Here is a 17,899-nt window from a genome sequence, read left to right on the forward strand (position 1 = left end):
TGAGACTTGGAAAGAACAGTGTCCCCAAGACTATCATCTCTGCTTCCACCCACTAGTTCTGCAGATATCATTCAGGGCACACCAATTGCTGAACAACTGCCATCAATTGGCCTTTAACTCAAAATCCCTAGAAGCAATAGTACACTCCATACATTACCTCCAAGATAAAATATAGAATGCTATCTTTGGTTTTTAAAGCTGCTGACAACCTGGACTCTCCATCACTTTCCAGTCTTCTTATACTTGATTCTCCTCCATGCATTCTACAATCCAGTATTAATTGCCTACTTTCTGTTCTTCCCACATAACACTCCATCTCCCATTTCTGGAACGTTACATTAGCTGTCTTCTATGCCTGGAATACTTTCCATCCTTATCTACTTCTTAGGATCATTAGCGTCCTTAAAGACTCAGCTCAAGTATCATCTTCAACAAGAGGGAATTCCCATTATCTCTCCCTCTCCTTACCATCCCAAATGCCTTCTCCTCTAAGGTTTACCTTTTCATTTACTCAGTAAATAGCTACATAATATTTAAATGTTACCTCCTGTTTGCTTCTGCCTCTCTTTGCATCCCCAGCACTTAGCATAATGCCAGGCATACATTAAGGACTCTATAAAACCTTGATGATTTAAACTTGATCATTTTCTGAGTCCATTTTTCTATAACTAAAAATCGAAGAATAAGTGATATTGTTCTGTCTGTGAAAATATTCCCAGTGACATAAAAGTAAAAAAAAAAAAAAAAAAAAAAAAAAAAAAAAAGATATTTGGCCATTGTTCATTTTTAATGGTAATTCTCTTGTACATTATGTTCCATACATCTGCATTTCTACTGTGAAAGGCACTCAGTAAAATGGAAATTCTACAATATATCTGATTTAGTCTTTTAGTAAAAATGAGCTAATTGTGGTTATTTCCAATTCTGATTTTAAGACAAAATTTTAAGAATATAACTATTTACAAGAAATAATTGAGGCCTGGTAATAATAATAAAGAAATGTAAACATGTAAAAGGCCATCCCTAATCAAGACTAATATAAGAACAGTACAGGCATAAAGCTCATCTAAATTCAGAAGAAATTCTTTTCTACATAAATGGAATCTATCCAGTGTCATGCTAAACAAGTTTTTTTTAATGTCATCTTTAGTTTGTAAGGACAAAAAGAATAGAAGATAAATATGGCTCTTTTCATTGAAACTGACTAAAATTATACCAAATATCTGCATAAAGGATACTAATAAAGAAATAATTCCAAGAGTCAGCATAACTCAAGATATGACTTAAACCCACACTCTGACTTAAAAATGTACCAAAGCTAAGGTAAGAAAATGACAGAGTTTTGACTCTGACTGTATATGCAAAGCTAAACAAACTGTAATAATCATCTAAGCCAGGATGTGTAGGAAAGATGGCTGAATAACATCTGAGGGAATTATAAGGAAAAATTGATGTCTTAGAGTACTGTGAGGATTGGAAGAGTAAAATATGACTTCATATTTATAACATCTATATTCAAATACTAAGAAAGGTTTAGACTATACGTATACAGGTGATCTATATTTTTTGGAGTTGTGTAGTCTCAATAAATACTTATATAAATCCAGATTAACATGACTCTGAAACACCAGATTATGTGATTCTTTAGATGAATTAATATAGGAAGGAAGAGCAATCAGAAGGTAATTACTTAGTATTGGGGACCAAAAAGAACATTGAATGTGGAGCGATATTTAGATATTTACTGTTACTTATTCCCTAAGGGAATCTGAACAGTCACATTACTCCAAGTTTCAGTTTCTTCATAAACAAAATGAGGATGGTAGACTAAATCCTGTGTTCTTTATCTTTTGTCTGTTATGGATTTCTTAAGACTAACATTTTTCAATATATGATAAAACACATAAGATTATAAACTATATGGTAATACATTTAACAAAATATTTTAAAATAAAAACCAAGGTGATTTTTAAAATATTATATCAAAACTACAGAATAATCAAAATTAAAAAAAACACACATTCACTCTATCACAACAAATAAAACCAGAGGCCAGCACCTGCCTAGTAAACTTTATTTAAAATGGTATCCTTAAGCTTTTTAGAGCAGTTATGAAACAAATATGGTATTGTCCAAAGTGCCCTATTTTCAGCATGAGAATTAGTGCTCTCATCTTCTTTCACTGATTTGTTGTTTGACCTTAGATAAGTCATTTAAATTCTTTGTGCCCCATCTCTTAAGAAAGTTTTAAGCATTCTAGCTTTACCAGACTTTCAGGGTATAAGAATTATAAGTGATAACATATAATATGTTGGTATTATTTTTTTAAAGAGAAGGAAAATAAATGAGAGATTAAAATAACAAAGATTTTCTATATCATGCAACTGATATAATTCTTACCTTTCTCTGCTAAATTTCAGTGAATGCAGTATGGCCGGTCTCTTCTGACGTAAATTCCACAAATGTAAAGTATCATCAGCCAAGGCACTCACAAGAGCTCCCTTTAATATAATGTCAATTATATTACATACCATATATAAATATTAAGCATTATTAAGCATCTATCAAAAATTTCTTTTGTAGTTCAAACTCCTTTTCTGGAGCCATTTCTAAGAAATTTCGTTTAGCCTTTCTCTAATCAAAATGTAAGACAAGTACAATTTACATGCACTCAATTTTTAGGTACTTAAAACGAAATTCCTTAACACTAGAACTCCAGTTAAAAATCATAGATGTTCTACTAGATATACAAACACATATAACTAGAAGTCAGAATAACAATAAATTGATCACTGTGGGCAAATTAAATACTCTGGATAGCATAGCAGAAAATAGTAGCAATAAAGTAATTTCATTAAAGTAGCAGTTGGAAGAATACAAACCTTTACTTCAAAGCAGTAATTGTGAAAATAGGAAGAGACACAAAATATAATAATTTTATATAAAGTTTAACTAATGTAAAGCAATTACTATAACAAGTAGGCCAAAAGAAAATAGAACAAGAAAGATCAAGTAACTAAAGGTAATTTCAATTAATTTTTACTTGAAGCACTGAACATTAAGAACTAGCATTATTAACATTTAACCACCCTGAATCTTTAAAATATTACCATGAGTTACTCAGCCTATATAAATCAGAAAACTAATTCAATTCCAAACTGATACTTTCTACCACCTATATGTTTTGCCTGTCTTTATGATCTATAAGTGATAGTGCATATGAGAAAACTGAAGTAACAGTTTAAGTCAATTGCTCAAGGTCACTGAGCTATCTTAGACTTTATGCCTTTGAACTCAGACCTTCATGATTCTAGGTCCAGCACTCTCCCCACTGGCCATACTTCCACTTCTATTTTTAGATCTATTTGCCACTGTTATTTTTCAAGGGTCTGAAATCCCTGGACTATTCAAGGAATTTTTCCTCCACTTCTCTCTTCAACTTTTCTTCCAAAGTATCACTACATCTTTCCAACAAAGACAGAGACATTGAAGATATGTAAATGTTAATCCTTCTTTTATTAAGCAATTATTGCATTTTTCCCTACTTATCTGAATTCTTATAAACTGCTACATTTTACTTACTTTCCAAAATCCTATTTCAAAAATATTTTAATACTGTCTTTTATTGTTTACATGTTATACATTTCAAGACATAAAGATTCATAGAATGTTGGCGTTAAATAGGAGGTTAGAGATCTAAGAGACATGATACAGGGAGTATCAGTAGTAAACCTGTAGTCAAGAAAGAATAAGATTTAAATTCTTAACTTTTAATATCTATTAACTATAATAATCAGTTACTTCTGAATTTCAGCTTCATTTGTAAGATGGTGATAATACTTTTAACTTTTCCCATAGGATTATTATTAATATCAAATGCTACAATATATGCAAAGCATTCTGCAAACTTTAATTAGCTATGTAAATGTCAGTTACTGTTACTATTATGGGTTCTTCCCAATGTTCTCATTTAGTAGATGAGAAACCAAGAGCCAAACATGTTAACTAATTTAGTGAAGTTCATACTGGGAGATAATAGCAAAACCACAACTCCACTGCATGCAGAATACCTTTAATTTTTTAATTTACAAGTTGACCACATTTTCAAAATCATCAATATTTCAGTGAAAAATATTCATCAAATTTTCTATTCCATATCTGCCTATACATTGAAGGAATTTATTAAAGTATATGAAGCTTGGATAACTAACATTCATTAAATTTCATTTTTACTGTAACTAAGTTCATTTTCACAAAGCATTGTAAAATGGAAAGAGGCATTGGATTTGAAATCGGAGAGCTTGGGCTTGAATCCCAACTATGCCCCCTTACTACCTGTGTAATCTTGAGCAAGTCACAAGCTCCCTGGACCACAGCAAACTGTAGGGGTTGGACCAGATAATGTCTAATTTTCCTTTCCACCTCTTAGTCTCTCATCCTATGACTGAGAAATGATTTGCAAATACATTTTTGGTTACTCTCCACAATCTAGAAACCAGAAGAAAAATATGATGTATCAATGATTCTCATACAACTAAGAGAGATTAAAGTAATTCACTAACCTCATTAATCAGGAACTGGAGCTGGATTACTGCTGCACCACTATCATGCTGGCAATAACATTCTACTCCTGGACGACCAAAGCTTTGATTAACTCTATTAAGGAGTTTTTGTCAAGAAGATGACAAAAGATATGAAAAACAGCTTGAGATACATACTTCAGTTACATATTTATGCAATAAACAGTCTAATTAAATTATTATTATATATTCTCTGTTGTTAAGAAATCTAAGGACAAAAATTACTGATTGAGACCATAAGAATAAATGGAATTTTTCTTAAAATTATAAGTAGATCTAAAACCAACAGCAAGCATTATATGTAATGGGGATAAGTTATAAGCAATCCTAATAAGATCAGAGTTGAAATAAGGTAGTCCACTATCACCACTACTATTCAATATTATACTAGAAATTTTAGCTTTAGCAATGAAAAGAAAAAGAAATTGAAGGAATTAGAGTAAGTAGTGAGGAAATAAAATTATCACTCTTTGCAAATAATGGTATACTTAGAGAATCCTAGAGAATCAACTAAAAAACTACTAGAAACACTTAACAACTTTAACATAGTTGCAGTATATAACATAAATCCACATAAATCATTGGAATTTCTACATGTTACTAATAAAGCCCAGTAGGAAGAGATACAAAGAGAAATTCCATTTAAAATAACTATAGATAATATAAAAAATATTTGGAAATCTAACAGCCAAGACAATGCCAGGAACTATATGAACACAATTACAAAACACTTTTCACACACATAAAGTTAGATCTAAATAACTGGAAGAAACTGAAGTGCTCATGGGTAGGCAAAGTTAATATAATAAAAATGAAAATTCTATCTAATCTACTTATTCAGTGCTGTACCAACCAAACTGCCAAGAAATTATTTTTATAGAGCAAGAAAAAAATAACAACAAAATTCATCTGGAAGAACAAAAGGTCAAGAATTTTCAAAAGGAAAAGAATTTCAAGGAAATTAATGAAAAAAAATGCAAATAAATGTGTTCTAGCTGTGCCAAACAAAAACTATATTATAAACCAGCAGTCATCAAAATCATTTGGAATTGACTAAGAAATGGAGTAGTAAATCAGTATTAGGTTCACAAAACATAATAGTCAATGACTACTTTTACAAAACCATATTGATTCATATTGTTTGTTTTATTACGACTTGCATGTACAATTCATGTTCCTACTATTGTCTGACCTTGAGGATTAAAAAGTATGCCAATGGTGTGTAAAATCTTATACTGTGCACAGAAGTGTGCAAAATGTTTAAAAGTATATGCAGGTCCATTATCTGTTTTTATTGCTTGTGGCACACCCCCATAATTGCAAATTCTTGTATAAGGAATTCAGTGACCACTCAGGCTGTCTCTTTTGCTGCTGGTATTGCAAAAGTAAATCCTGAAAAAGTGTTTACCACACCATGGATAAAAGACAAACGACCAAAAGACTTATAATGGGTCACATCCATTTGCCAAATTTCATTGGGTCTCAAACCATGAGGGTTCTTCCCTGGAGGTAGTGTAAGAGCGTGGAAAGGAAGGCAAGTCATACAGGCTTTTACTATGCTCCTAGCTTCCTCTCTTGTTATTCCAAATTGTAAACGTAAAGCTCTGAGCAACCTGATGTTATTTAGAATGAGATTCTTGGGTTGTCTAAAATAAAGGAGTATTTGACCAACATGGTTAAAAGGCAATCTGCCTTTGAATTTCCATGAAAAATCCTCCTGCCGCCAAGTGCTTCTGGCCCTCTCCCTCTACCCTCCAATCCTTGCCTATGATTATCTCCTTACTAAATATTCAGCAAGCACCAACGGTGAGGAGAGCCATTGTCTCACATCAGACAGGGAGCCTTAAGTACTCTCTTATTTGATTCACAGTTTTAGCCCTCTACATCTCCCACTTTCTTTTGTTTTAAACACAGGTGGTCATGCCCTCCCTGACTTCCTCAGGAAGGGAGATGAAAAACAGCAAAGGGAAGTGGGGAGTCAAGCCAGATATTGTTAGCGAGTTTCTGGCCTGAAGGATCTTACTAGAAACAGGTATACACAAATCCATAAGCATGGGAGGAATTACACAAGCACACAGTAATAGAGCACAGGCTAGTAGTGATGACTCTCCCCACAGCCGGTGCAGGCTCAATGTGGTGTAACAAACATGAATTATACATGCAAGTAGTGATATAACAAACAATATGAATCAACATGGTACTGTAAAAGATTTCCAGAAGTCCTAGAAGGAGGGTATGTAAATAACAATCACATATACGTCTCCTTCAGCAGCCAAGAGATACCAAAACCAATCTATTGTCCATTATTTCACGTGTCAGGAAATCCAAATTTTTGAAGTCCTGCAACAGTCTTATTATGTACTAGGGAATCCAATGATTCCTGCAGATTTTGAAGGACTGCAACAGTCTCATCGCATCTCAGGGATTCCAATGATTCCTGAGTGTTTTCAAGTCCTACAACAATCTTTTCATGTCTCAGGGATTCCAATGATTCCTGAGGGTTTTGAAGAGCTGCATCAGGCTCATTAACAATTTTTGATGTCCATGAGTCAATTGTCATAACTGCCATGCTTTTCAGTGTGCTAGGCACAATCAGCAATGGAACCACCCAATATTTTTTGGGGGTCTTCTCCTTTGTTTCAAGGGTCTGCTCCACCTCTCTCTGATGGACAAAGCAAATATGGCTCATTGCCACCCATCTGATTCCTTCTCCATCTGTAGAGATACAAGCAAACCCGCTCCCCCAAGCAGTTAACCTATCTGGTCCCTTTCATTCACTACTTTCTGGATCTCTCCATATTACCTGGTGATTATCTAAAGATAGTGGAGGTGCTCACACTGGACACTGCCCTTCCGGTGGGTTATAAAACCTGTCTGCCGGAACCAGTGCATTTTTATCAAAAATCAAAAAATTAATTGCATAAAGAGCTAAATTTATAAGTTTTCTAGAGTTAGCTGTGGCTCCCCCTTTCTTTTGTTTTTAGAGGAGTGTTTTGATGTCTGTTTCTCCTCCTCCTCCTGCTGCCTAGTGCTTCTGACTCTCTCCCTCCCCCTCCAATCCTTGCCTATGATTATCTCACTACCAAATATTCAGCAAGCATTAATGGTGAGGAGAGCCACTATTCAAATATATGCTAATAGAGCCTTTATCTCACATCAAATGGATAGCCTTAAGTGTTCTCTTGTCTGATTCAGAGTTTCAGCCCTCTACAGACTACAATAATCTAGTATTTGATATATCCAAAGACTCCAGCTTTTGGGATGACAACTCACTATTGACAAAAATTGCTGGGAAAACTGGAAAATAGTATGGCAGAAACTAAACACTGATCAACATTCAACAATATATACCAAGATAAGGTCAAAATGGGTTCCTGATTTAGACAAAAAGAGTGATACTATAAGCAAATTAGGAGAACGAAACAATCTACCTCTCATATCTGTAGAGGAGGAATCTGTGGCCAAAAAAGAGCTAGAGAACATTATTAATTGCAAAGTGGATAATTCTGAATACATTAAATTAAAAGGGTTTTACACAAACAAAACCAATGCAATCAAGATTATAAGGGAAGGAGAAAGCTGAGGGAAAAATTTTACATTCAATATTTCTGATAAAGGCCTCATTTCTAAAATATATAGAGAACTGACTCTATAAGAATACAAGTCATTACCCAATTGATAAATGGTCAAAGGATATGAACACACAATTTTCAGATGAAGAAATTAAAGCTATTTCTAGTCACATGAAAAATGCACTAAATCTCTATTGATTAGAGAAATACAAATTAAATCAACTCTGAGGTGCCACTTCAGTCTCTGTCAAATTGGCTAAGATGACAGGAAAAGATAATGATAAATGTTAGAGAGGATATAGGAAAATTGGAACACTAATGTATTGTTGATGGAATTGTGAAATGATCCAGTTATTCTGGAGAGCAATTCTGGAACTATCAAACTGCGTACCTTTTGATCCAGCAGTGTCTCTATTGGGTCTGTATCCCAAAAAGATCATGAAAGAAGAAAAATGGTCCACAAACGCAAAAATATTTTAGCAGCTTTTTTTGTAGTGGCAAGGAACTAGAAACTGAAGGGATGTCCATCAGCTGGGGAATGGCTGAATAAGTTATGGTATATGAATGTAATGATCATGGTTTTATAAGAAACAGTCAGCAGGATGATTTCAAAAAGATCTGGAGAAACTTATATGAACTGATACTAAGTGAAGTGAGTAGAAACAAGATCACATTGTACAAGCAACAAGATTATGTAATGATTAACTGTGATGGACTTGGCTCTTTTCAACATTGAAGTGATTCAAGGCATTCAATAGACTTGTGATATAAAAAGTCATCCACATCCAGCAAGAGAACTATGGAGACTGAATGTAGATCAAAGCACAGTACTTTCATCTTTTGTTGTTGTTTGACTTTTTTTTTCCTTTCTATTTTTTCCTCTTTTGATCTGATTTTTTTTGCACAACATGATGAATGTGGAAATATGTTTAGAAGAATTACACGTGTTTATAACCTATATTGGATTGTTTGCTGTTTGGGGGAAATGGGGAAAGAGGCAGAAATTTTTGGAATACAAGGTTTTGTATTGTTGAAAACTAATTTTGCAATGTTAAAAACTAGCTTTGCATGTAATTAGAGAAATAAAATACTATTTTAAAAATCTAAAAAAAAAAGAGAGAAAAGAAATCAAAGGACAAGTAGATGGATAAAATTCAAGAAGACTCATCTTTTTGAGGTCAAAATCAACCTGAGATATTTACTAGGTATGTAAACCCTGCATAAGTCACTTAACCCTGTTTGCCTAAGTTTCCTCATCTGTGAAATGAGTTGGAAAAGAAAATGACAAATCACTAGTATCTTTATCAAGAAAACCACAAATAGGGTCACAAAGAGTCAGACATAATGAAATAACTAAACAACGATAAAACAAAATCAAAAGTAAATGCCCCAACAAAAAGTAAGACTTTTTGAAAAACAAATGATCTACAAACACAAATTAAAATGAATAAATTATTTTAAATTTCTCAAATGTTTTTCTTTGGCTACAGAAATTACTTTAGCACTATGTCCTAGTAAATTGTATTGAGGAAAAATAATATTACACTAATAGCCAATCATTAATTTGCAATTCATCTTTTTTCTCCTATTTTTGTCAAAACTTCACTCTTAAAAAGGCCTGATAGTCACTAAAACCGAAGTAATTTGATCCCTAGTCTCCCAAGACATCTGCTCATAAACTAGTTCAAGCTAGGATCTACCCAAGTAGGACCCTACCTTTGTGTACTCAATAAACAGGACCTAGTTGGAGTCAGATCCTCCCCCATGAAGCACGAGTTTTTTCCTTGCTCTCTTCATTAAAATGTGGGCTTATGCTTTTCTAGCTAAGACTGCTAGCAACTAAGTGAAGCGAGTAGAACCAGGAGATCATTGTCCATGGCAACCACAATATAGGATGATCAACTCTCATGAATGCAGCTTTTTTCCACAATGAGATGATTCAGGCTAGTTCCAATGATCCTGTGATGGAGAGAGCCATCTGTACCCAGAGAGAACACTGTGAGGACTAAATGTGGATCACAACACAGTATTTTCTCTCTTTTTGGAGGGTTGTTTGCTTTTTGTTTTCTTTCTCATTTTTTTTCCTTTTTGATTTGATTTTTCTTGTGCAGCCTTATAGCTGTGGAAAGATGTATAAGAGAAAGGAAGGGGGGAAAAGACTGCTAGCAACTTGCATTCCTTAGGAGTCAAAAAGAGGTGTGATAACACACATTTTTCCCCCTCCCAAAGATAAAGAAGAGCTGATAATTCAGTCCACCTCCTTATTAAAATATCCACCGATGGGGTTGCGCTAGGGGAAGTCCCAAAAATGTAATGTCGGGCCAATCAGAAGAAAGACACCCATTGCCAATTCTAAATGGAGACATAACCCTAAATGGAGACATAACATCAAGTCCTTTATTAATAGATCTGCATACCTCTACTAATAAATAATATGCTTAGAGAAATTACCGCATTTTATTTATTACTTAAATTTCCCCTGTGACAGTATAGTCAAACTTCTATATATAGTTTTTATATAATATAGATAATATATAATAATTCTATAATAAATTTGGGAAAGGCAAGCAAGACTGCCAGGGATCAGCTAATCAGTGGTAGGCCTACTTTAGTCTATGCACTATTCAATATTCAAAGTACTTCCTGCCATCTAATTTACACTCCATTATTTTAGAAGCAGTGACTAAGTCATCATTACTGAAAAAAAAAAAAAAAAAAAAAAAACTGTAAATTGTCTTGTGTCCTCCAAAAAATGTTCTAGTTAGTAGGCATGATCAGTCTATAAGGAAGTATCACTTAAATACCTTCAAAAACTCAAATTTCATATATTCAAATCGATTGGAGAGCTCCTTACCACCCCATTTCTTCTCTACATGAGTTAAATATGTCACTCACAGATACTACCTACTCTAAAGAGACCAAGCTTCTCAGTACAGCCCATAAAATCTAGTCTTTGAGAATTTTAATGAAGGAAATTCTTACCTCCTCTTACCTCCAAATCCAGCTTGTTATATACTTCTGGATAGACTGAACTGTTAGTAAAATTTCCCTTTAATCAAACCTTAAATAATTCAATAGTGCATAGTTTTCAAACATAGTCTCAAAATTAATAATTTCTAGAAAAAAATGTTAACGACATTTCACTTACTTTTTTAACTTTATATATGCCTTCCCAACACAACCATTATTTTTCTTTGGCTATAGAAATTATTACTTTAGTTCCAAGTGCCAAGAAATTGTATTGATTATTTGATCCCTAGTATCCCAAGGCATCTGCTCATAAACTACTTCCAGCTAGGATCTATCCAAGTAGGATCCTACCTTTGTATACTCAATAAACAGGACCTAGTTGGAGTCAGACCCTCCCCCATGAAGTATGAGTTTTGTCCTTGCTCTCCTCATTAAAGTGTGGGATGACCTGATCTACAATGAAGATGTATGGTATGCCAAATCCAATTTACAATACTCAGAGACATCTCAAATGAAGAGTAGAAGTATTTATTCTTAGAATCTTGCAAGAAACAAACTTCTCCAAACCAGTCTAGAGAGGTTAATTTCTACAGAGATTGAAATGAGTTATATAGTCATGACCCCAAGAATAATGCTTGGAAGTAACATGAACTTGTTAAATTTTGACCTGAATTTTATGATGGTCAGTTTTGCAATGGCTTACAACTGTTTACCCTTACAAGAAGGAGAAGGCTAGGCTAGATTGCAATTCATTACTTTTTCTTTTTTTAAAGAATTCTATCTGAAATAATACCATTTCCAAAGATTTTCATTGATGTTTTAAGGAAAATAAAATTGTCATCTCCTTTGTTTGGTATGAAATATTGGAAAAATCCAAACTCTAAGCATTAGGTCTCAGAATGTTAGAAGATGGGATATCCTATTTCATTTCCCCAGATAAACTAAATCTCTATCTTAGTTAATGATTTTATAAGAAACCATATAATCCCCTCCAAAGAGATGTGTTTAGGGGTAAATAATCCATTAAACTAGGATAACCAAGGAGACTTGATTTACCTCAGGCTTCTTAAACAAATAGAGATTACCCAGTTTACAGATCCCTTAGAATGTCTTCCAGTTAATTAATTAATTAGCTTCTTCTAAGAAGTTAAGTAAAGGTCCAGGAGATCAGATACTTCTACTAGAGGAGCAGATCTTTTGTTCTCCTTCCCAGAGCCTTAATAATTGAAACTGGGTCTGGAATTGATGAGGTTTAGGTTTTGGGATTCCCTCCAGAATTATCAAATGACTATTCTTGCAAAGTCCTCAGTTTCCCATTACACTAAAAGAGAAACAGCTAAAACCTAATTAAGATGGCTTATCTTGAAGTACCTTCAATATTTTCCCATCTCACTTCTTCCTACACTGTCTGGTATAGTTATTCTAAGCTTCATAGCCCCTAAGCTAATTATAAACTATGACCTATGGACCTACAGCAGCTTTTCAAGTAAAATCCCCTCCATCTCATCACTAAATCACTCATAGATCTATAAGGCATCTATAGCTGCCTTATAGCAGGGATCAGCAGAGAATTACAATATGAACTTCTCAAAAGATAGACTGTGTGCTTCTAGACAATAACTAGCTAGTGGGTAAAATTTGTGAGAGTCACACAGCATTAGCAAGTATGGATGGGTTGCAATAAATTTCTCAGATCTCATTTTGCCCTTTCTACCCCCAAACCCAACTCTTCTTCTTCATTTTGGTCAAGAGCCACCACCATTCTTCCAGTCAATAGGAAACCATGGCATAATATCCAACTAGAAATTCTGTATGAAGCAGATCTAGAATGAGGACTAACAATATCCAGTGTCCAAATCTATTTTTTTAAAGCAACTAGATGGCACAGTGGATAGAATGCTGGACTTAAGAACCAGAAAGGCCTGAGTTTGACTCTTCTCAGACACTGAGCAGCTGTATGACATTATTCAAGTCAGCTTTGGTTTTTGCAGACATAAAACTAACAAGAGCACTTCACATGGTAGTTAAGATAGAATTAGAATACACATAGAATGTTTTGCAAATCTTAAAGTTCTATATAAATGCAATTACTCTTACCACAATTCCTATTATTTTCACTATTTCATATAGGAATCCTGAAAAGGTACAAAGTCAACTTTAAATCCCTAAGTGTTCTCTAGGCTCATATCCTCATTCTTCAATAAATGTCTGCACGGATAACATGGTTTTCCCACCCAACTCACTGCCTCCTTCTAAAAGTATTCAAGTTTATCAATGTTCTTTCTAGCCTGTGGCACAATAGACTGTATGTGATGATATTGTAGGTGTAAAGTAACAAAAACTACAGGAGAGAGTCTCCCTCATAAAGGATATTATATGTCATTTTATGTAGTTTTTGAATGCATTAGTTTTATTGTATGCTTCATACTAATGAACTAGCATTTTCCTAAATTTGGAGCTCTTTCTTCATAGCAACTGTTATTGCCATATAGCCACCTCCCTCTGAGCCCATACTTTTGCAAATAGCGGGCAGACCTTTATATTCATACCCATTTTATTTCTATTACATTTCAAAGAGGAAAGGGTGAGAAAGGGAATAAGCAGTTAATAAGTGTCTATTATGTCTGGCTCATGTAAAGTACAAGCACTTTACAAATAGATGTCATTTCATCCTTTCAATAACTCTAGGCAGTATTGCTATTATGATCTTATATTTTATACTTGAGGAAACAGGAACACAGAGCTTACTTAGGTGACTTATCTAGGATCACAAAGCTAGTAAATGTCTCAAGCTAAAAGTAAAACTAAAATTTTGATGTGGCTGTTTTTTTTTTCCACTCGGAATGAAGTCAGCAATACTATTTTTTTCTTTTTAATTTTTTTAATTAAAGCTTTTTATTTTCAAAACATATGCATGGATAATTTTCAACTGACCCTTGCAAAACCTTGTGTTCTAACTTTTCCTTCTCTTTCCCTCATCCCCTCCCCTAGATGGCAAGTAATCCAAAATGTGTTAAACATGGTAAAAATATATGTTAAATCCAATATATGCATACATATTTATATAATTATCTTGCTACACAAGAAAAATCAGATCAAAAAAGAAAAAAAAATGAGAAAGAAAATAAATGCAAGCAAACAGCAAAAAGAGGGAAAACGCTATGTTGTGATCCACACTCAGTTCCTACAGTCCCCTGGGTATACATGTCTCTCTTCCTCACAAGATCATTGGAGGTGGCATGAATCATCTCAATATTGAAAAGAGCCATCTCTATCAGAACTGATCATCATATAATATTGTTGCCAGTATTACTATTATTTTAAAGCCAGAATACTTATAAAACTAAAAATGAAATGGTGTTCTAAGCTCATTAATATTGAATCCAATTTTAGATTGCATATTTGTGACATGCATTTAAAAAAAGAACAATGAAGTGTGAAACAGAGAGCAAGACCAGCAAGACCATTTCTTAAAGAACTTCTACCCCTTCCACTTTTGGAACTGGAGGTGAATTCACTGACCTAACAATTGTTCAAGAGGAAATTCATTCCATCAATGAGAATTAGCTCTTATTTTCAAATGCAGTTTTAGAGTTACCTAGCATAGTAACTGGTGGAGTCAATAATTGTCTGAGGTAACATTGTTGAAGGTATGAAAAGGGAACAAGTAGGCCTCAATAGCCTATCTTGAACAGATATAATAGACAATAAGCTGAGTCCACAGATGAAAAGGAGAATAAGTCCATTTTCCTAATGGAGATTGAATAGGTTTTTCAATGATCTCATGATTTATCTTCAAACAAATATTCACATTTTAATAACTATTTTTCATCCATTCATGTTTTATGGCTATAAGTCATAGAATATCAGTCACTGCAGAAATTAGGTTAAGAAATATTCAAAAGACAGATATGGGACAAGCATGAATAGACTGAAGCACATTACAAATAAGGAATTATGCATAAGTGGAATAAATACTATAAACGGAGAAATGTATGACTAGGAAAAGGTAGGCTAGCAGCATAGCATATTTTTTTTTTTAATCATTTATTGAGTGCCTACTATGTGCAGGTCCCTAGACTGAGTACTTTATCTTATTTGAAAATCTACAAAGCAACAGTGAAAGATAACAAGTGGACTACTCACATGTTCCACTAGTATCCATAAAATGTCCCTACCATGTGTTGCAAGGCCAACAAAATTTTAATTACCGTAATGATTTTAATAATGTCTGGTCTCTGAGGTTCTAAATTTATAGTATATATGTTTGCTTTTTAAGTTCTTTATAATTACTTGCAAGTGCCAATCTTCCTTTCCAAAGGTAAATGAATTGATATTGCTTACTAAGGTATATAAATAAGCACATGTAACTATATAAGAAAATTAATACATAATTTTTAATCTCCGTTAACATCAAAAATATTTATAACACTTCTCCTTTCCCCACAAATCTATGTAAGTCAGCATTCTTATGTGAAAGCCAGGAGGAAACCTGCAAAGGAAAGGCTCTGCTATTCTCCCCTGATAATCAAGTGTTAAAAGTCTTCCCCCTGACTTTATTAGTTTAGCTAGTGATTACAACAAGCAATGAAACAAAAAACTCTAATAGTAATAAATAAATTAAAATAAAATAAATAATTTTCCCAGTAATCCAGGCTTGAAACAAAGGTATCATCCTTGACTCCTCACTCTTTCAACTTTGTCCCTCACCCCAACCCTGCTACTACCACATCTAATTCGTTACCAAGTCCTATAAATTCTACACTCCATAATGACTCTTCTATATGCCTCCTCCTTTTCTTTGATACTACCATTTCCCTGGTACAAGACTTTGTCAAACTAACACCTGGATTACTGCAATAGTCTTCTGGTGGAACTGCTTGCCTCAAGTCTCCTCTCACTCTAGTCCATCTTCTGCTCAACTATTAAATCAATCTTTCCAAAACTACAAGGACAATCTATTACCTCATTATCAAATGTGAAATCCTGTTTGGCATTCAAAGCTCCCCTCCTGACATACCCATAAGACATCTTTGGATACTAAGATCTGGAGGAGTGAGCTATTTTTCAGTACTAAAACTAGAGATTTGAGCTGTCACATTCATCCCCCAACAGTAAATCTGAGCAGGCTCCTGTGCTGTCTAGATAATTAGGAGAAAGTCATCTCTGTTCCTGAAATAGTCCCCAAACTCCTGGGGACTATCATCTACTTCTATTTCACCTCTAGTTACTTGGAAACCTTATTGCCCTTTCTTCCAATGGGCAATCTAAGACCTCAAAATCCCTGTGGTATTAAATACTTGATGGAGGTCCTACTGAAGACAAAGGCCTGAAGAGCATTTCAACTTATCCTCACTTATCCTGGGAATTTCATCAAATCTCTTAAATTCAAAAAATTTATACTGTGACCTATTTATTTTTTTGTCATAAATAATTAATTTAGAAGATCACTGTAGCTAATATAGAAAGCAGTATGAGTAAGAAAATCTGATTAATGCTCCTTTTCAATTATTTTTTTTACCAATTCTAAGGATAACCTTAACATATCTGGAAGAAAGAGAAAACACTAAAACATAATATAAAGGCAAATTTAAGGAAGGAATTAAAATAAAGGAATTTAAGGAACAAAACAGTAGTCTAATAATATATACATTTGAAAAGGCCTAGCTGGGTTGCAATTAGTATCACTGAAGGAAAAATTCACAGTGAAAGATCAAAGATCCTCTGAAGTAAAGAAATGGAATATAGAGAAAAATAACAAAAATCATTTTAAAAATTATATTTGTATATATATATATTTGTAACCTACCTTTAAAAAGATATGGCTAAACTAATAAGCATGTTGAATAAAATATGCTTCTCAATAACCTTTGATAAATATTTATAAAAACCAATCTAGATTAATGGACAAAAGATTTTGGGTTTCAGATACTCCTTCACTCTTCTCAGGTATGTTCTCATTATTTTACTCCTCTTCTAAATACTATTCCCTCTGCCTATCCCTGAGCCTAAGTCATACCCACATTATTAAATATGTGAACCACAGGTATAAAGAGAAATTTAAGACCATTTGTATCTATTTCTTCAATGTTATCAGAAAAAAAGTCTTGTTCAACAGTAAAAATCATGTTATTCATAACTATATAAAAAAAAATTCCTTTCTATAAGGGTTTCTGCCAGAGAATAAAAAAGATGCTAGGAAAGATAAATCAAATGGCCACCTGCAGAGACACAGTTCAAAAACTTTAGGACTCTAAAACTCTTAAAAAGGGTATGATGACCATGTTAGCACCAGCCCATTACAAAAGGGAAATTATTTTGCTTCTTAAATAAATACTTTCCTGTTTAAACTAGAACATACTTAAGAGGCAAAGTGTTTTTTAAGGCTTCTAAATTTAGTTTCAAGCTAGTGTTACCTACTTAGATTAATACATAAGGAGTTATAACTTAAAAAAAAAAAAAACTGAGTTAAGGCATTATACCTTAATAGTCCGATAAACATAGATATACTAGAAATTTAACTGATTATGCTTTTTTCCCTTTTATGCAGTTTATGAGCCTAGACTGGGGTAAAATGTTAAGGAAAATCAACTCTACAAAAACTTAAATAAAGTCAGAAGTGTTGATGAATTAATTTTAAATCTAAAAGCAATGATGGCTTATGATTAATGTAAAAAAGTTAATAACACTTATGAGCAGACTCAAATCAAAATAGTGTAGAAAGTTACAAAATACTGAATTTCATGATTACTGAGTAATGAAGCATTTATATTGATA

At 33.5% G+C, this 17,899-nt stretch overlaps 1 protein-coding gene across 4 annotated transcripts in view; it reads right to left on the reverse strand.

Moving 5' to 3' along the window:
• Nucleotides 1-17,899, reverse strand: part of STXBP5 (syntaxin binding protein 5) — a 191,881-nt gene that overhangs the window by 150,698 nt on the left and 23,284 nt on the right. For all 4 annotated transcript variants that reach the window (XM_031937649.1, XM_031937648.1, XM_031937651.1 and 1 more), the window contains exons 3-4: nt 4,563-4,644; nt 2,401-2,501 (exon numbers count right to left, since the gene is read on the reverse strand). In XM_031937649.1, the coding sequence (XP_031793509.1) occupies nt 2,401-2,501; nt 4,563-4,644 (183 nt within the window). The remainder of the gene's footprint in view (nt 1-2,400; nt 2,502-4,562; nt 4,645-17,899) is intronic.

The sequence above is a fragment of the Sarcophilus harrisii genome, chromosome 4 (assembly GCF_902635505.1).
Source record: "Sarcophilus harrisii chromosome 4, mSarHar1.11, whole genome shotgun sequence".
NCBI classification, from domain to species: Eukaryota; Metazoa; Chordata; class Mammalia; order Dasyuromorphia; family Dasyuridae; genus Sarcophilus; species Sarcophilus harrisii.